The 19,617-nt window shown below is 34.5% G+C and overlaps 1 protein-coding gene and 2 long non-coding RNA genes across 16 annotated transcripts in view; 2 read left to right on the top strand and 1 right to left on the bottom strand.

Annotated features, from left to right (window-relative positions):
* LOC309661923 overlaps positions 1-19,617 on the top strand; it is an 865,375-nt gene that overhangs the window by 491,323 nt on the left and 354,435 nt on the right. The gene's annotated exons all lie outside the window — the stretch shown is intronic.
* The window catches only part of LOC309661915, a 550,870-nt gene that overhangs the window by 410,273 nt on the left and 120,980 nt on the right, over positions 1-19,617 (top strand). The gene's annotated exons all lie outside the window — the stretch shown is intronic.
* EPHA5 (EPH receptor A5) overlaps positions 1-19,617 on the bottom strand; it is a 323,332-nt gene that overhangs the window by 289,731 nt on the left and 13,984 nt on the right. For all 14 annotated transcript variants that reach the window (XR_014264264.1, XR_014264265.1, XR_014264266.1 and 11 more), the window contains exon 2: positions 3,030-3,094. Coding sequence is in view for 11 of the 14 variants with exons in the window: in XM_082463744.1 (XP_082319870.1) it covers positions 3,030-3,094 (65 nt within the window). In the remaining 3 variants the exon portion in view is untranslated. The remainder of the gene's footprint in view (positions 1-3,029; positions 3,095-19,617) is intronic.

Genomic DNA, 19,617 nt, shown 5'->3' with positions numbered 1-19,617 from the left:
TTTTGTCCAAGGCTACTTTAAAGAGCTGGAGTGGCAGAAAAGGACACAGGGCACCTTGAAATGCCACAAACTTGTTGTTCTAACAAGATTTAGTCCTTTTTCTTGACTAAATGTTCCCTGGATTGCTCCAAGATTTTGGTTAATTTCCAGAGTTCTGAAAAGTTGATTCTTATAATATTTTCCACTTTTCTCATGGCTTTCATGGAAGAGAAAATTTTCAGATGCCCTTATTCCAAAATTTTTGCTGATATCACACCAATGATCTATATTTCACTTAGAGTTAGATTTCTTATCTAATCCTAAATGACTCAGCCTAATAACAATATATATAAAGTGTGTATATATATATACCTTTTATTGGAACTACTTGTACTTTGTATGCTTATTTTCTTTAAAATATAATTTTAAAAGTATCTTCGTTTTGCATTTGGGTGACATAACATCAATATAACACCTGAATTCCACATGCATTCCTCATACTTGGATAAGTGCACATTCACTAAGTTTCTCTAGTTTAACTTCTTTTTCTTCAGTATTAACATCAGGCATTAGCTATGTCAAAAGAAACATCACTCAAAAAATTACAAGAATTTTGAAAAAATACTCATTTAAAAATATGAACAAAATTAACACTATACTAACAATTATATAGAAAGAAAAAGAAAGGATGAAGTTGTTAGAATGACTGGAAATAGCCCATTCCTGATAAAAAGATTATGTTTTTATAAAGGAGTCAATTGTGCTTTATGCAGAAATCACATACAGAATTGAGTAATTTCCCTAAAAATGCCTAGTTACAAGGACAACTACAACATCAGATTTACCCTCACAGTTACACTCTGTCAAACCTTGTCTGAATAACTTCTGAATGGAAATAGGAGGAACACAAAACTAAATTCAGAGAGATTCAAAGAGAATATGACATATTTTCTCAGACTTTTAAAAAATTAATTTCAACCCAATATGTCAGCCATCTTCTCAGGAAGGGCAATTTATTTATGAAATAAATCATTTTTGATATGTGAAAAAATGAAGAGTACAAAATATATTTACAGGTTCTCACAGATGGATGTTAGCCATCCATCTTCCTGTATAGGGCTGGTGAAAGATGAAAGAAAGACAGTAACGCAGAGGTTGGTGAGTGAGGGGAAGGATAAGGAAAGAATGGAGAAAGGAAGAGCATAAGAAACATAAAAGACAGATTAAGAGAATATATATACCTTTATGTTGGCACTGGCTATATCTGATTAAGACAATTTGTTTTTCATTTGGCTTATCTTCATGTTTTAATATCTTAACAATCTACTTGTATTACTTTATTTATATTATACCTCTAAGTGTAACCATAATATTTACAACCAAAAAGAAATATCAACTTAATGAAAAAAGAGAAAGCACATTGAGATGAGGATGTTAACATATAAATTATTATGCATTAGAACAATTAATGCTACTTGTCTTATTTCCACAGAAAGAATGTTCTAAGTAAAGAACCAATTAAAACATCTGGTATACTCATCAATTAGAAAAAAAATTTAAGTTTTGGTTATTTGGGTTGTTATAACCAGATTTATTATAATATTAAATTACTTAATTAAATTGAAATTAACCTTCAAAGTCATATGAAATATTACTAGTGTGCATAATCTTCTAATTAATTGCATATATACACTGTATAATAAAGTTTTAAGCATTCAAATTGTTTAACAATACTTTTTCTTTAAATAGAGGATTGAAAATATTATTTGTTTTTGTCACAAGGTGGTTAGATAATTTTTTTTATTTTTCTTTTTTATATATTTTCTTTTTTATTATAAAAATCCATGTGTGTTTTATTTTATTTTTTATTTTTATTTTATATTGGAGTATAGTTGATTAACAATGTTGTGTTAGTTTCAGGTGTACAGCAAAGTGATTCAGTTATACATATACATGTAACTATTCTTTTTAAAATTCTTTTCCCATTTAGGTTATTACAGACTATTGAGCAGAGTTGGTTCAATAATGATGTTGGGTAGTTTTAGCTTGAAAATTTTTTAAATATTTAAATATTAAAGTCATTATATAATAAAAATATTCTATCAAAGTCTAGATTGTTTTCAATATAATAGTCATGCAATACAGTTAATGTTTTCTATGTAATACAATGATTTTGTCACAATATTTTACTAATGTTTTCATTTTCCATCTGATAATATGGATGTGTTTTTAATTAAGTATGAGATAATTGAATATTTTTTATATAATCTATGTATTAAGATTGTTAGTACTATAAATATATTAATAGGCATATTGTTAAAAAATGGCTTACCTAATTTTCATCCCAAAGAAGTTATTTTTAATGTACACCATAAAATAATTTACTAATAAAAAAACAATGGTTGATTATAAAAATCTTCCAATGGAGCATCTTTTCTGAAAGTTCTCAATAGAGAAAAATTCAAGAATTAAAAGAAAACCTTTGAATGATGAATAATCTGATAATCTGAGACATTTTAAATTTCAATGGAATTTAAAGGAATTTCTTATAATATTTTAATTCCCTAATGTAGTAAATTAAACACATAATAAATTGGTCACAGTGTTTGATTCAACACTGTCATTGACACATGAACTTTTATTTCCTATTCAATATAAACAAGATAAGGGCAAATTGGCAGCAAATCTTTGTTTTTTTCTTAGCTCTTCTTCTTCTTCTTTTTTTTTTTTTTTTTAAGATAAACCAATTCTAAAAATGTGTTGGTTGCTTCAATCTAAAACTCTCCTGAATGCTGAAGAAACTTCACATTTCTTTATGGAGAAATATTCAGAGAGGAAAATTAATATATTTGTTGTTCAGTCATTAAAATCTCCTCCCAGTTTGCTTGCTTTTCCCAGTCAAAGCTAATTTGAAGTCTCCTCACTCCCCTTCACACACACCCCTCTTTTCTTAACATCAACTATGTCCAGAGAATTTACAACTATATGATATTTAAGATGATGTCTATTCAAGTAGTTTAAGTTGTAGGGAAAATTTCATAAAGGCTTACCCCATTTTTTGGAAAAGCAATCCATCCCAAGTCCCCCATGACAGTCCGTGAATCCAACAAATTCACTAAAAGAGAAAGAAAACAAAACTGAGTCAAATATACAAAAATACATCACTATTTTCATAGAGTTATTAAAAGCACATATTACATCCATAACTGAAAGTAGATTGAGCATTCATTATGACGAATACAAGAGTTATAATTTGAAGAAAACATTATTAGGATGCAAGAGAACAAGTGATTTTGAATAATTATTTGGAGAAAAATTACAGCAAAAGTACATAAACAAGTTATTACCCTAAGTGCTTTTTTTTTTTTTTTTTTGGTCAAATAGGAATAAAGGAAAAGAATTAATAAGAAAAGGGGAAAAATGAAAGGTCCACAGAAAACCATGAGGACCATGTCCATTTTTTAAAGATGCTGGTTCTTGGGATTAAGCTGCAGCTGTAAAGTTGGGGCTAAATATACTCTATTTTCTTCTGGAAAGCTGTTATAAAGGCAATGAACAAATAATTAACATTAAACAACAATAAACTATTCCCAAGTTTGTAAGATTTTTTGTGATATTAACCAAAATCCGTAAACCAAATTGCAAATTTAGTTAAGAAATAAACCTATACACTCTTAACCAAGCCTAGGAAATGCAGCAGCTCTTAAGGTTGTTGCAATAGCTAAGTGCTCATTGCATTCCCAAAGATACTTTCTATATATATATAACTATAGTCCAAAATGTGTTTTTTACAAAACTGTTAGCTACATTTTGAAAGGCAGAACTCAATTAGGCTTGGGTATCCTAACATGTTTGTAACTCCGAAGATGGAAGTCCAAACATCATCATTGCAAAAGGAAGCAATGGAAGAGTATCCACACGCACATGCACCAACATTCGCACACTCACAAACTTGCACATACTCACACACAGATACATAGACACTCAGGGAGTTTATATTTCAACAGGTTCACCTACTGTCCTTCTGAAATTAAAGTAGTTTAAAAGTGTGCTAGGCAGAGAGGCTGCCTAGAATCATACTAAGTTCACAGACACCCCCAAACACACCACTGGATGCGGTCCTGCCCACCAGAAAGACAAAATCCAGCCTCATTCACCAGAACACAGGCACAGTCCCCTCCACCAGGAAGCCTACACAACCCACTGAACCAACCTTGCCCACTGGGGGCAGACAACAAAATCAACAGCCTGCAACAAGAACCTGCAGCCTGCGAAAAGGAGACCCCAAACACAATAAGTTAAGCAAAATAAGACAGAGAAATATGCAGCAGAGGAAGGAGCAAGGTAAAATCCCACCAGACCAAACAAATGAAAGGGAAATAGGCAGTCTGCCTGAAAAAGAATTCAGAGTAATGATAGTAAAGATGATCCAAAATCTTGGAAACAGAATGGAGAAAATATAAGAAACGTTTAACAAGGACCTAGAAGAACTAAAGAGCAAACAAATAATGATAAACAACACAATAAATGAAATTAAAAATTCTCTAGAAAGAATCAATGGCAGAATAACTGAAGCAGAAGGACAGATAAGTGACCCAGAAGATAAAATAGTGGAAATAACTACCAGAGGGCAGAATAAAGAAAAAAGAATGAAAATAATTGAGGACAGTCTTAGAGACCTCAGCGACAATATTAAATGCACCAACATTCGAACTAAAGGGGTCCCAGAAGAAGAAGAAAAAGAGAAAGGGACTGAAAAATATTTGAAGAGATTATAGTTGAAAACTTCCCTAATATGGGAAAGGAAATAGTCAATCAAGTCCAGGAAGTGCAGAGAGTCCCATACAGGAGAAATCCAAGGAGAAACATACCAAGACACATATTAATCAAACTATCAAAAATTAAATACAATAAGAAATATTAAAAGCAGCAAGGGAAAAGCAAGAAATAACATACAAGGGAATCCACATAAGGTTAACAGCTGATCTTTCAGCAGAAACTCTGCAAGCCAGAAGGGACTGGCAGGACATATGTAAAGTGATGAAAGGGAAAAACCTACAACCAAGATTACTCCATCCAGCAATGATCTCATTCAGATTTGCCGGAGAAGTTAAAAACTTTACAGACAAGCAAAAGTTAAGAGAATTCAGCACCACCAAACCAGCTTTACAGCAAATACTAAAGGAACTTCTCTACGCAGGAAACACAAGAGAAGGAAAAGACCTACAATAACAAACCCAAAACAATTAAGAAAATGGTAATAGGAACATACATATCGATAATTACCTTAAATGTAAATGGATTAAATGCTCCAACCAAAAGACATAGACTGGCTGAATGGATACAAAAACATGACCCGTATATATGCTGTCTACATGAGACCCACTTCAGACCTAGGGACACAAACAGACTGAAAGTGGGGGGATAAAAAAAGGTATTCTATGCAAATGGAAATCAAAAGAAAGCTGGAGTAGCAATTCTCATAACAGACAAAATAGACTTTAAATAAAGACTATTACAAGACACAAAGCAGGACCCTACATAATGATCAATAGATCAATCCAATTAAGAAAATATAACAATTGTAAATATTTATGCACCCAACATAAGAGCACCTCAATACATAAGGCAAGTGCTAACAGCCATAAAAGGGGAAATCGACAGTAACACAATCATAGTAGGGGACTTTAACACTACAGTTTCACCAATGGACAAATCAACCAAAATGAAAATAAATAAGGAAACACAATATTTAAATGATACATTAAACAAGATGGACTTAATTGATATTTATAGGACATTCCATCCAAAAACAAAATAATACACTTTCTTCTCAAGTGCTCATGGAACATTCTCCAGGATAGATCATATCTTGGGTCACAGATCAAGCCTTGGTAAATTTAAGAAAATTAAAATCATATCAAGTATCTTTTCCGACCACAACGCTATGAGACTAGATATCAATTACAGGAAAAAGTGTGTAAAAATACAAACACATGGAGGCTAAACAGTATGCTACTAAGTAACCAAGAGATCACTCAAGGAATCAAAGAGGAACTCAAAACATACCTAGAAACAAATGACAATGAAAACAAAATGGCCCAAAACCTATGGGATGCAGCAAAAGCAGTTGTAAGAGGGAAGTTTACAGCAATACAATCCTACCTCAAGAAACAAGAAAAATCTCAAATAAACAACCTAACCTTATACCTAAAGAAATTAGAGAAAGAAGAAAAAACAAACAAACAAACAAAAAAAAACCCAAAGTTAGCAGAAGGAAAGAAATCATAAAGAAATAGATCAGAAATAAATGAAAGGGCTTCCCTGGTGGCGTAGTGGTTGAGAATCTGCCTGCCGATGCAGGGGACGCGGGTTCGAGCCCTGGTCTGGGAGGATCCCACATGCCGCGGAGCGGCTCGGCCCGTGAGCCACAATTGCTGAGTCTGCGCGTCTGGAGCCTGTGCTCGGCAACGAGAGGCCGCGATAGTGAGAGGCCCGCACACCGCGATGAAGAGTGGCCCCCGCACCGCTATGAAGAGTGGCCCCCGCTTGCCACAACTAGGGAAAGCCCTCGCACAGAAACGAAGACCCAACACAGCCATACATACATATATACATACATAAATAAAAAGAATGTAAGCAGACAAGAATAGCATTAAAAAATAATAATTAAAGAAAAAAAAAAAAAAGGCCTTGAACGCCATGCTGGGCACCAAGGACAAAAAAAAAAAAAGAAATAAATGAAAAAGAAATGGAGGAAATAATAGCAAAGATCAATAAAAGTAAAAGCTGGTTCTTTGAGAAGATAAACAAAATTGATAAACCATTAGCCAGACTCATCCAGAAAAAATAGAAGACTCAAATCAACAGAATTAGAAATGAAAAAGCAGTAACAACTGACACTGCAGAAATACAAAGGATCATGAGACATTACTATAAGCAACTCTATGCCAATAAAATGGAAAACCTGGAAGAAATGGACAAATTCTTAGAAAAGCACAGCTTTCCGAGACTGAACCAGGAAGAAATAGAAAATATAAACAGACCAATCACAAGCACTGAAATTGAAACTGTGATTAGAAATCTTCCAACAAACAAAAGCCCAGGACCAGATGGATTCACAGGCGAATTCTATCAAACATTTAGAGAAGAGCTAACACCTATCACATGGCCATCATCAAAAAATCTACAAATTATAAATGTTGGAGAGGGTGTGGAGAAAAGGGAACCCTATTGCACTCTTGGTGGGAGTGTAAATTGATACAGCCACTATGGAGAACAGTATGGAGGTTCCTTAAAAAATGAAAAATAGAACTACCATATGACCCAGCAATCCCATTACTGGGCATATACCCTGAGAAAACCATAATTCAAAAAGAGTCATATACTACAATGTTCATTGCAGCTCTATTTACAATAACCAGGACATGGAAGCAACCTAAGTATCCATTGACAGATGAATGGATAAAGAAAATGTGGCACATATATATGATGGAATATTGCTCAGCCGTAAAAAGGAACGAAATTGAGTTATTTGTAGTGAGGTGCATGGACCTAGAGTCTGTCATACAGAGTGAAGTAAGTCAGAAAGAGAAAAACAAATACCCAGTATTAACACATATATATGGAATCTAAAAAAAAATGGTTGTGAAGAACCTAGGGGCAGGACAGGAATAAAGACGCAGATGTAGAGAATGTACTTGAGGACACAGGGAGGGGGAAGGTAAGCTGGGACGAAGTGAGAGAGTGACATGGACATATATACACTACCAAATGTAAAATCAATAGCTAGTTGGAAGCAGCCGCATAGCACAGGGAGATCAGCTCAGTGCTTTGTGTCCACCTAGAGGGGTGGGATAGGGAGGGTGGGAGGGAGACGCAAGAGGGAGGAGATATGGGGATATATGTATACGTAGAGCTGATTCACTCTGTTATAAAACAGAAACTAACACACCATTGTAAAGCAATTATACTCCAATAAAGATGTTAAAAAAAAAAGGTGCTATGTAGTCAAAATGCTTTAGACCTAGATCATAGACCATTATCTTTCAAACATATTATACCTAAACCAAATGGATCTACCTGGCGTGCTGTGCAGCTGAACCACTTTGAATGAGCATGGTATTTGGACCCAAAAGGGAAATGACTGGGTTATCCCTCGTCAGAGGTACTGAAGCTTTCTCAAACTACGTTCAAGAGTCAGTATCTTGAAATGCCCGCAATTCTAAAAAGATGGTTGGATTTGCAAATATAAGCCTAGGGTACTAAAGGTTTAACATTAGATAGGCTGAGAAATGTGTAAAACTTCTACAAGAGAACGTAATCTAAAATTATCATGATCTAGGAAATCAGGATCACAACTGAAATAGAAATTTTCGGCATGCTATGGAAATGATGTGCATTTAACCCTTATTATCCATCATTTTATTTCATATCACATATGCAAACATACATATCTTACACACTAAGGTAACAGTCTATATTAAAATTATTAATATGAAAATAAATCAAAAACTTTAAAATCTTAAAAAACACAGATATATACTCAATACTGTAACCTACCCATAAACTTGTCCATTTTCCTCATTAAGTTCTGAGCTCTTTAACTATAAAAATGCATGCCTATAGAATGTTTGTATCAACTCTAGCCTACATACACCATGTTGGCTTTAGGGAATAAAACAATAAATGATATGTGGGATTATTATTTTTTAATGGAAACTGACCTAACTCAAAAACCATTGTTTTAAAACAGCAAAAACCAATAACAAACAGACCGAAACTATTTCACTACCCACTACCCTTGCAAATCCTCGAGTTAGTCCACTAAATTTAATTTTTCAGGTAGATCCGTACTCTTTTTCTTTTTACGCTACTGTTGGCTCTTCTGGTTTCTATGGGAATAAGGCTACATTAAACTTAAATGTCCTTGTCCTCATTTTAGTTTTTCTGGGGCACTAGGTCTGTGTCTAGACATGACTAAATATCAGGGGAGTGCAGAACCTAAATCCTTCTGTTTATTCATCTTTATGATTCATTTTACTCACCTTTGACATTGAGCAGCAGCATATCTGTGTGGACTAGATAAAGTAGAGTAAATGAGTAAACTAAAGGCCTTCTGCTACGATGGCAGTCAAATTGAACTTAATCCTGTGGTGGCAAAGTGATGTGCATAGGAATTCTAGGAATTCATAACTAGCCTGCCATGAGAAACACAGCATTCCTTGTAGACTTCTTAATAATATGTGCATCTTGAAATATTCATTATTATCAACAGAATTCCAGATGTCTTTCTAAAATTTAATTGTCCTCATTTGAATTAACTTTAATTAAAATTACTATTTTTACTCTTCTTGGCTTAGAAAATGTGTAAGTGTGAAAGCAAATGAAAATACTAGCTTCACTATTTTTACAATTTATTGGGAGTGTTCCATATTGGAATACATTACTGAACACATGGAAATAACTACAATAGGAATGTATATCATCTTTCTTTTGATGATCTTGTCAAAAGATTTTCTTCAGGTAAACAGATTAGGAGTTTTATAGGAAATACATGCATGTCACTTTTCCATACTGCCTAAAATTGCTTTCCTCCTAGAAGATGATTTCATAACATTCACAGTGCAAAGCAGATATTTACATATACCATTACTGAATTGGAAATTGAGGGAAAAAAGAGAAAAATTAGGTGTTTTAGGTAATTACCTGCAGATTACTACTTTATAATTTTGTTCATGTAATGCAGAGTAAATTGGGATTTGACGCCTCAGGAAAAATAACTATCTAAAATTATATCTACATAAAATTAGATATACAGATAGGTACAGATAAGAGTAAGAGAGCTTTCTTATACCTCCAAGTCTTGCACATGCTGCTTTAGCTCTCTCAAATACCCTTCTCCCATTGTGAACTGCTAACTCTTCATTTGTACTTCAAAACATATTTCAGAAACTGTCTTCCCCAGGAAACCATCTCTGATTCTCCTTTTCCTAAATGTGGGTAAGGTAGTATTACTGAATATTTTATTAACACCCAATTCTTATATCCAAAACACGGAATACATAGAATTGTATTGTTCCCCTAAAAGAACACTGTTTGACTCATGCCTATGAACCTAGCCTGCATTCAGAACAGCTGAATAGCTGTTTGTCTTATGAATGAATCATTTGGTCAGTAGACAGATCAGGAGGGTGTGGCTGAATCAACACACACCAGTAGTTCTCAACATGGGCATCTGATAATGTCTGGAGACATTTTTGATCATCAAAACTGGGAAGTAGGGGAGTATCTGCTACTGGCATCTCATGGGAAGAAGCCAGGCATGCAACTGACTAAACATCCTTCAGTGAACAGCAAAACTTCTTCCACCGCACAGGAAAGAATTGTGTGGCTCAAACTTCACCAGTGCCAAATCTCAGAAACCCTGGTATACACCTATGATGCTTCTAGAAAATCTCTACTTCCACAATTCCTTGCACAATGCATCAGTAGCATGATCATCATTAATAGAAGTTAACACATTTGGAAGCATTCCTTATGAATGAAAATACTACTCCTATTTAAGGAAATGAAAGTAACAAAAATTGACATCTTACTTAGAGAAAACAGAGTATTCTGAATACCCAACACCTATAAATTATTTTTAGTAACCAATGTAACTATTATTACAAGTGTAGTCATTTATGCTCTAATAATTTCTCAACATTCATGATGGTATGCATGAAAAAGCTTTATGCCACTGATATTATCAATGCTTCCATTCCCCCCATTACTTAAGCTACTAACATAAAAACCAGTTTAGACATAGCGTATATATAAATGTGAATTTTCAGAATTTCCTTTTCTAACTTCATTACTGAATTTATTAAAAGGCGGTTTGGCAGTAATGCAGCACAGTCACTAAGTATCTTCTGTGCTACAATTACAGTAATTAAATTGTTCTGAACAGTATATATGCTTGTTGTAAATTGCAATGAATACACAATGAGTATTGATCTTCATTGTACAACTTAATTAAAACTTGTCCGGGAGAAGCCACTAATGAATATAATTAGAGGGAATGTTTGATACCACAGTTACTCTGAAAGACATTAATTAGATATCAGAAATTTTATGGAAAATGTTTTTATTCTATTATTTATATTTTAAAATAAAGCCACACCATTAAACTGAGAGACAGCCTTCAAGGTCATTTTCCCTCAGCCATTCTATAATTACAATGAAGATGGGCATATTGGTTGGTAATCTAATCATTAATTTAGAAGACTGATTCTCCAGGAGAAATAACTCTGTAGAGGTCAATGAGTATTTAGTCTATTGCAAATTCCTAAAGTTAACATAGGAAAAACAACGACTCACAAATACAGGAACTTTTTAATAAGTAAAAATCAGTTAACTGCCTAACCAAATAATAGATTATAATAGAAACTAATTCAAACTAATCTTAAGTATGTCTTAATTTTATTACTACATACTAATAAATTTAATGCTTTCTTGAACAGAGAAAAGCTTTTAAAAATTTTACCTTCAGAAAAGCCAGAGAGTTGCTAACTCATTCTTTTTGTTGGGATTCAAGAAGGACAAAGGGAGGGCAGAACGAGTAAAATGGAATATGCACAAAAAGACTCCTAAATCTTCAACTTCACACATTCTAAAAATTAAAGAGTAATTGGAGTTAATTATTCAAATATGCTCTTTAATGGTTATAACTTTCAAGATTTGTAACTTGTTGTGTATCCCTCTGACTCCATTGCTTCCTCCTTAACATCTTGCTAATATTAGGCAAAAAAATGTTATTGGATTTTCCAGGAAAATGATGTATTGGGATGAATGTGTTTTGAGACTTTGAAGAGTCAAAAGACAGCTGAAGGCACATGGTCCCACCACCATCAGTGGGTAATGCCTTGAAAGAATGTGTGATCCTTGATGATGACATGAAGGTAAAGGAGACCCAAAAGGCATATCCATAACTTTACATTGTTTCTGTTTTTCCTGTGATCTTCACATTAACACACAAACACGATTATAATGGTAGTCGGACCTCCACCACAGTGTGAAGAGAGAATACTTTGGATTAGTAGCAGATAAGATGGCATTCTCTCTCTCTAAAGGCACTGAACCAAAGTCCCATTGAATACAGTCGAGTTTTGATGTTTGCCTGCCTATTCATTTCCATTTAACAATACCAGAAAAGCTACTGGATTCAATTACAGCACACGTTTAACTAATCTGTGGGACTAAACCCCAGATATACAGCTGTCCAGCCACTCTCCATAGTCTCATTCAGCACAGATGTGATTTCTTGCTTCTGGGCTAAATTTTATAATGAGACAACTGCTGCAGGGAACAAAGAACAGTTGGCAACAGGAGTGCAGAGAAAGAAGACATGTGTTTCCCATTGGAAAACTAAATTTGTAAATTTGGTAAGAATTATGTTTTAGGTTTAGGGGTGTTACATAGATTTCTGTCGTCTTTGCTTGAAAGCAAGAATCTATAACCAACTGTATTTCGAAAATGAATGGGAGAGTATTCATTTCTTTTGTAATTCTGATCAACATAACTGTACAACCTTTTTTTAGAAAAAAAAAAAAGGAAGAATATTAGGAAAGAAACTTATTCAGTGTTTACTATGTGTCAGGTACTCTACCAGGCAATTTATGTATATTCTTTCATTTAATGATCCCAGCAAACCTAGAGGATCAACACAACACTGACAGTTTGCAGTATCATTCAGAGTCCCAGCAGGGAAATCAAGGAAGGAAAAAAACATGAGGCAATACCTGAAGCCTTCATGACAGACCACAAGCCTTGCTTATGGTTTTTCCCATAACCAAGTCCCGCACTTAAGAGCCTAGAATCATTAAATACCTTGACTACAGCAACCTATCTCCCCAGGGCATCCAAAGGCCAAGAAGTAAACCCTAATCATGAATGAATCTACTTTATTTGTACATGAACCATGGCTGTCAAACACTGCCTGTGGAAAATCTCACCAATCTAAAAGATTGGTTCTAAAAATTGTGATAATCATGTAGCTGAGTTCCTAATTTTCCTTATGTTTTGGTAGCATATGATCATGACCCCCATGGACACTCTCTCTCATCTTTCATCTTCAGTGACAATGCATTTCTGTGGTTTTCTTTAACCTCTCTGGCTATGTGTTTCCATTATAATCTACTCTTCCTCTACCAACCCTTCAAACCTTGGCTTTGATCAATACTCTATTTTTGTAGACTGTCTTCACTTATCACTCTATACTAACGATTCTTGACTATGACTTAAAATGGGAATAAGGAAAAAGAATCTTTGGAAAGAACAAATGTCTTAGCACCAGTCCATACATACTGAATCAGACTATTTAGGATGGAGAATGGCTAGGATATTTAATTTTTGTTTGTTAGTTGATTGGTTTTAGAGGTGATATTAGCACATACCCCCTATGTAAGAACCCCTGCAGAGGAGCTCATGAACTTCCGAGTCTTCAGTTGTAATGTAAATATTAATAACCCCCCAGATCCATATATTTTGTCCATCTCTCTCTCCTGAACTTCCAATCAACTTATAAAACTGTCTGCTATTTACTAACACATTCATGACTTGCAGTCATTTCAAATTCAACCTGTAGCAAAGTGAACAAAGTATCTTCCTTGTACAAAAAAATCCTCCTCCTATGTTCCCTATCTCAGTGAATGCAATGTCATAGAACCAGTTGTTCCATCCAGAAATCTGGGAGTCACCTTTGTCTTCCTTCACCTTTACCCCCTACATTGAATCAGTAACCAAATCCCAGCAGTTCTAACTCTATTCTGTATATAACTCTCCGAAATGCTTTCTCTGTTTCATTCCACAGCAAAATCAGTCCAGTCAAATCTGTGCCATAATTTTTAACTTGAAAAATCTCCTAACTGGTTTCTCAGTAGAGAGGCATGATCCCTGAAAATGTCTACAACACACTGCATCCAGAAAGACCTTTCTAAGCCACCAATGTGGTCACGTCACCTCCCTACTTCAAACCTTGTAGTTGTGTCTTGTTTTTAATATAAGTTCTTCCAGAAAAATTGGTCTCTATTTTCTTCTCCAGTTTCATTCAGTCTTTTCCTTCCTTCTTTTTCCGCAATTTAGCAATGCTGAACTTATCTCAGTTTCAATTATGTGGCCTTAACTATTGTTTCAGTTCTGTCCAACGAGCTGTGAAGGTGATCTGCAAAGGAAAGGAGTTTTTATGAAGAAAACAGTAGAAAAGGAAACTCCTGGATGCCTTGAAAGTTGCTGGGTATGAGTATATTTCCTGGAACTGATACAGCCATCTAGAGCAAATAAGGAGAATCAGCAGGAGAGCAAAGTTTATAGATTAGGGTTGGCAGAGTGAAGGGATGAGAAGTATCTGATTCCAAATTATATCACAGAGTTGCTAATCCACCTAAATTTGAAACTTGCCTCTCTTGGGACTTCTTGTTATATGGGAAATAATCAGATTTGTTGCTTAATCCAGTGGGAAGTGATTTGCTGTTATTTGCAGAGGAAGGCATCCTAACAGATACAACTGCTAAGTGCCAGAATTTGAAGGCAGACTTTAGTCTCTCTTATGCCAGAAGTCTGTTCTTCTTCTATCATGTCTCAATACTTCACATTTAAAGATATTTGACTTAAAGAATTCCAATGACATTTCAAACTGAGTTACTTACACCATCATATTACTTATCTTTGAAGTGATAAGTGATATCAAAGATAGATGATTTTTGTTGTCTCTTTCAATCTTATTACTCTCATTGTTGACTATGAGCAATAACCACTGCCTTTAATTGTTTCAAAATACATTCACCTCTGCTCATTTTGTTCTTTTTGTCTCTTTTTTTTCATTTTCTTACAAAATATTTTTCATCATCATAAACAAAGAAGTTTTAGCCACTGCTCTTTGAAAAGTAAGCAGTAGCATAGTCATACTATGAAGCATACAATTCTGAAGGAAGCAAAAATCAATCAGAAATGTATGCTAAAGACTTTGAATTGTTAATATACTCTAAAATTATAAACTCATGGAGATGGCAAAGAGGGATTGAGAATTCGTATCCACTGGTTAGTCTATACAGAGTGTTTAGGCAAAGGTAACTCTGAAATCCACTGAGCGAAATTATGACTAATGAGCAGTCTGCTCCCCACAGGACACACTGCATGAAAAGAGCAAAAACATAGGGTTTTCATGGCTACCTTGTCAGGTGTGGTAACCAAACTTGTCTAGTTTTACATATTGTTTTTATTCTAAAAAGAAAAGTCAAAATTAGATGACATAATGGGCTTGAAAATTGTCATATTACAGAATATGCTCACTCAATTCCTGTTCACCACTCTACAATGTATGTAGATAGTATATGAAGCTCTTCCTTGCAAAACAGTGCAAATCCTCAACATTTGAAATAAATGTGCATATTCACAATTCACTTTGAGAACAGTTCACTGCATGGAGAATATTCATCAGTCCTATGGTTCTGGTTTGCTACTGTGTGAGCTCGTGGAAGTGATTTTACTTTGAGGGCCTCAATTCTCATATTTGTAATATCAGTGATTAAGACTAATAAAATTATGTGTATCTGTAGTTAATACACATTATATCACTTGATCTTAACAATGATCCTTTGGTGTGTTATTTTCCCCACTTTACAGATAAGGAAATTGAGGTTGAGAAAAGCTAAACACAGCAGTGGTCTAAGGTCATGGAGCTGATAAGCACAAAACCAGAATCTAAATCCAAGTCTATCTAACTCCAAAGCTCTTTCTCTTGCTTCTATATCACACTTGCCCCAATATCAGACTTACTGAATCCAAAGGTTCCCTCCTTTGAAACTCTTAATTTCTACATATCAAGGAGTTTTACTAAATCAATGAATTTTGAATAACATGTTACAGAAGCCAGCATCTCCCATAATGATCTAGTAGTACTCTATATAAAATGGAAATCCTCAGATCTATTAATCTAAACAGAGCAGATACTAGTTTTTCCTGGAGAAATCAAAATTTAGTATCAAATTTCCAACAGTAAGTTACAAGATCTCAGAAAGCAAAAGGGTAACTCATTTTTTAATTTTATTATTCATTATGCTTTAATAAGCATGCTAACTGGGGCAAAACAACGTATAAGTTTGTCAAAATATACTTTGTCCTTAGATGTCAAAAAGCACATCAAAATAGAATGGGAAATGTATGCAAAGCTGATTCTTCGTTTGGAATGAATCTACCCCAGTCCCTAATTACCCCTAATGTTTGATTGAAATATACCAAACTGCAAAACAACCTATATAATAATTAGCTTTCCAGCCTTCAGGTTAGGATAAAATGATGATTAGGTCTGAACATGCACTAAAACAGACAGAAACTTGCACAAATTCGCAGTCTCTATTTTAAGGTGATGTCATTTCCAAAAAAAGCACGAACAACTGTGTGGCCCAGTAGCCCTTATTGTGAAATGAGAAGTGACCCAAATTTCTGCTAGCAACTTCAGTCATTATCCCATGTCAGTCTTGTGGCTTAATTAAAACTGAATTCTGATGTAAACCCTACAGAAGGGCTTTGTTATCTAAAATGGAAAAAATATACATATATTACAAGAAATCCTTGGATAACAATTTGTCATCAAAAGCTAGTCAAAATATAAAGCAATACTGACAGAAGTATAAATAAATATTGTGTCCAATAATTTTAGGTGGCCGAACATAAACATTTTAGTACCCAGTTCTAATTACTTATTTCAAAATAGCTAGCAAGATTCATGACAGCAGCAAAGTAATTTTTAAGTCATTTTTTAGAAATACAATAAATTATGTATCTTTATAAGGTATAAGATTGATGATCTAGTAGTAATCATTTTTGCCTAGTTAACCTGGTACCTAAAATATATTTTTGGTCAAAGTATAACCCCACTAGTTGGCTACTTCTCCTTTTACAATGTGTATAAAGGAAAAGAAAAACAAAGAAAATAAAGTAAAATAAAACAAGATTAAAAAAAATAAAAGTATTTTCTCTTTTCAGTGGTATTGTATCAGATGCTATTTTATGCCAATTACTAACATCCTTTCTCCTTCATTCATATCAGAATCTCACTTGTGTTTAGAGGGGCAATGAGCCCAGCACCAGACAATGGCTCATAACTGGCCTTACCAAATAATGATCATTATGTTTCTATAATCTTAACCTCCACTGAACTGGGGGCCCTTGTTACATAGGTCTGAAATCTCCTTGTCAGCTTCTGGGAAAGTTTTGTTGTCCTGGCTGAAGGAATGGTGCAGCTGACATGATTCTTGGCTCTTCTCTTTCCCTTCTTCTTGTTCTGAACTGGATGTGATGCTTGGAGATGCATCAGCCTTCTTGCAACCATGAGGCATTAGACTTGAAAGTAAGGCCAAAAAAGTCACAGTGATTCCTATCCTGACATCATTAAGCCACTGAACCCAAACCACCAGACATCTACCCTGAAACTTCTTTCTGAAACATTTTTTTAACCCCTCTACATTGCAAGTCACTGTTGGACAGTTTTTCTATTATCTTCAACCTAATAAATTATATGTAATACAGATAGTATATAAAAAGGAGAAAGTCTAGCTCACTGCTTTAACTTCTATTAAAGTTCTATGGACACCTGCAGTGAACGAGCGTTCATTCGTTCAACAAATGTTTATTAAGCATCTACTTAAGTACCAAGAATTGTTCTAGGCCTTGGGGATGCATTAGTGCATAAAATAGGAAGTATCCTGCTGATTGTTCAGCCTTCCAATTGCTTAGCTCTAAGAGTAGACACTTGCTTGAATCTACATTACCTGTGAAATAATCCTTCTGTATTCCCCAAGTCAGACTCTTAGGGTATAATTATCTGAATTAACATTTGACACTCAGGGATCTATGTGAACACATTCAAAACGAAGATAATATTGTTTAGGAATATAAAGGGGAAATATTAATCAAAGCATACACTTTGAGGATCAGTTCTGATATCAGTGGTCTATCACTGACTACATATCAAACCATAGTTAGAATAATTTTGGATTTTGACGTTTGTTTTTACAATTCTCTAACATTTTGTATGTCCTTATTGTACATAGTGTTATCTGATAATAATATACATTACCTTTAGCCTTAGCACATTTTCATATTCGTCTTTTTGAGATTAATAATATAAAACATTTATATAGCTTTTTCTAATATAGAATATATATATAGCTTTTTCTAATATAGAATATATATTCTAAAAGTACAGATTCTCAGGTTCTAAACTTACAGATTTCCAAAGGACTTGCTTTAATGAATTTTGACTCAGTGAGTATAGGAGGCTCCAGGCATGGTATATTTAACCATGTTTTGAGGTTGGCTCTGATGAGTGCCTCTGGGTTAGGAACCATTGGTTCAAAGTAAACTTTACTAGATATTATAATTTATTTTTTAGCTAGATTGTTACAAAGCTACAAGTCAGGATCATAGCACACGGATTTTCTATACAACATTCCTTTTATATTTTAACACAGTGGTTTTCACACTGAGCCCACAATGGTCCCTGTGGTTCTAAAGAGATATCTCAGAGGCACAAGCAGATGAAGGGAGCAGGGAGGTAAAGGCAGAGCCAGGAAACCCAATAACTCTGTTGTTATCTGCTTCATGTATTGGGCTTCCACAGTGATGAGAGGAATGAGAGGTTCTGAAACTTAAAAAAAAAAAAGAAATTTGAAAAGTATTTTTAACATTTTGTCCTTGGCTTTCAACAGTGACTTACATAAGAACCTATTAGCTGGTCACAGTGTTGTTTGTGTTTGAACAATGCCATGAATAATAACTCTTACCAATTTTCAAAATATACAAAACTGATTTTCATCTAATAGGTTCTGACAGGTTTTCTGCCAGGAAATGAGAACTGTGTAACTCAAAGCTTATACTTAAATTTTCTATTCAATTGCTTTAGCATTAATGATAGTGAGATTTTCTTGATATAAATTTTCCATGTCCCCATATACTTTGCTTATATTATTATTATTTTTTTTTAATTTAATTTATTTATTTATGGCTGTGTTGGGTCTTCGTTTCTGTGCGAGGGCTTTCTCTAGTTGTGGCAAGCGGGGGCCACTCTTCATCGCGGTGCGCGGGCTTCTCACTATCGCGGCCTCTCTTGTTGCGGAGCACAGGCTCCAGACGCGCAGGCTCAGTAGTTGTGGCTCACGGGCCTAGTTGCTCTGCGGCATGTGGGATCTTCCCAGACCAGGGCTCGAACCCGTGTCCCCTGCATTGGCTGGCAGATTCTCAACCACTGCGCCACCAGGGAAGCCCTGCTTATATTATTCATAATTGATTTTCTTATACAACATGTGGTTTTGTAACAAAACGTGATTCCTTCCTTGAACGATTGTATATGTAAATAAAATACAAATCATAATACTGAAGTACATTTAAATAAGTATAATCTCTAGATAGTGGGTGAAACCAAGAGCTTCTGCATCAAACACACCTGGTTCCTATCCTATCAATTTATTTGTTGTGCAACCCACTGCAATTTACTTAATTGCTCTCCAGCCCCATCTCCCACTAGTAAACTGAAATAATATCCAGCTCACAGGGTTATTGTGAGAATTAAAGGAGATTATGTGGTAATAGTTTTCAGAA

The sequence above is a fragment of the Balaenoptera physalus genome, assembly GCF_965194825.1.
Source record: "Balaenoptera physalus genome assembly, chromosome: 5".
Classification (NCBI taxonomy): Eukaryota; Metazoa; Chordata; class Mammalia; order Artiodactyla; family Balaenopteridae; genus Balaenoptera; species Balaenoptera physalus.
This window is presented reverse-complemented; position numbering and strand designations above follow the sequence as displayed.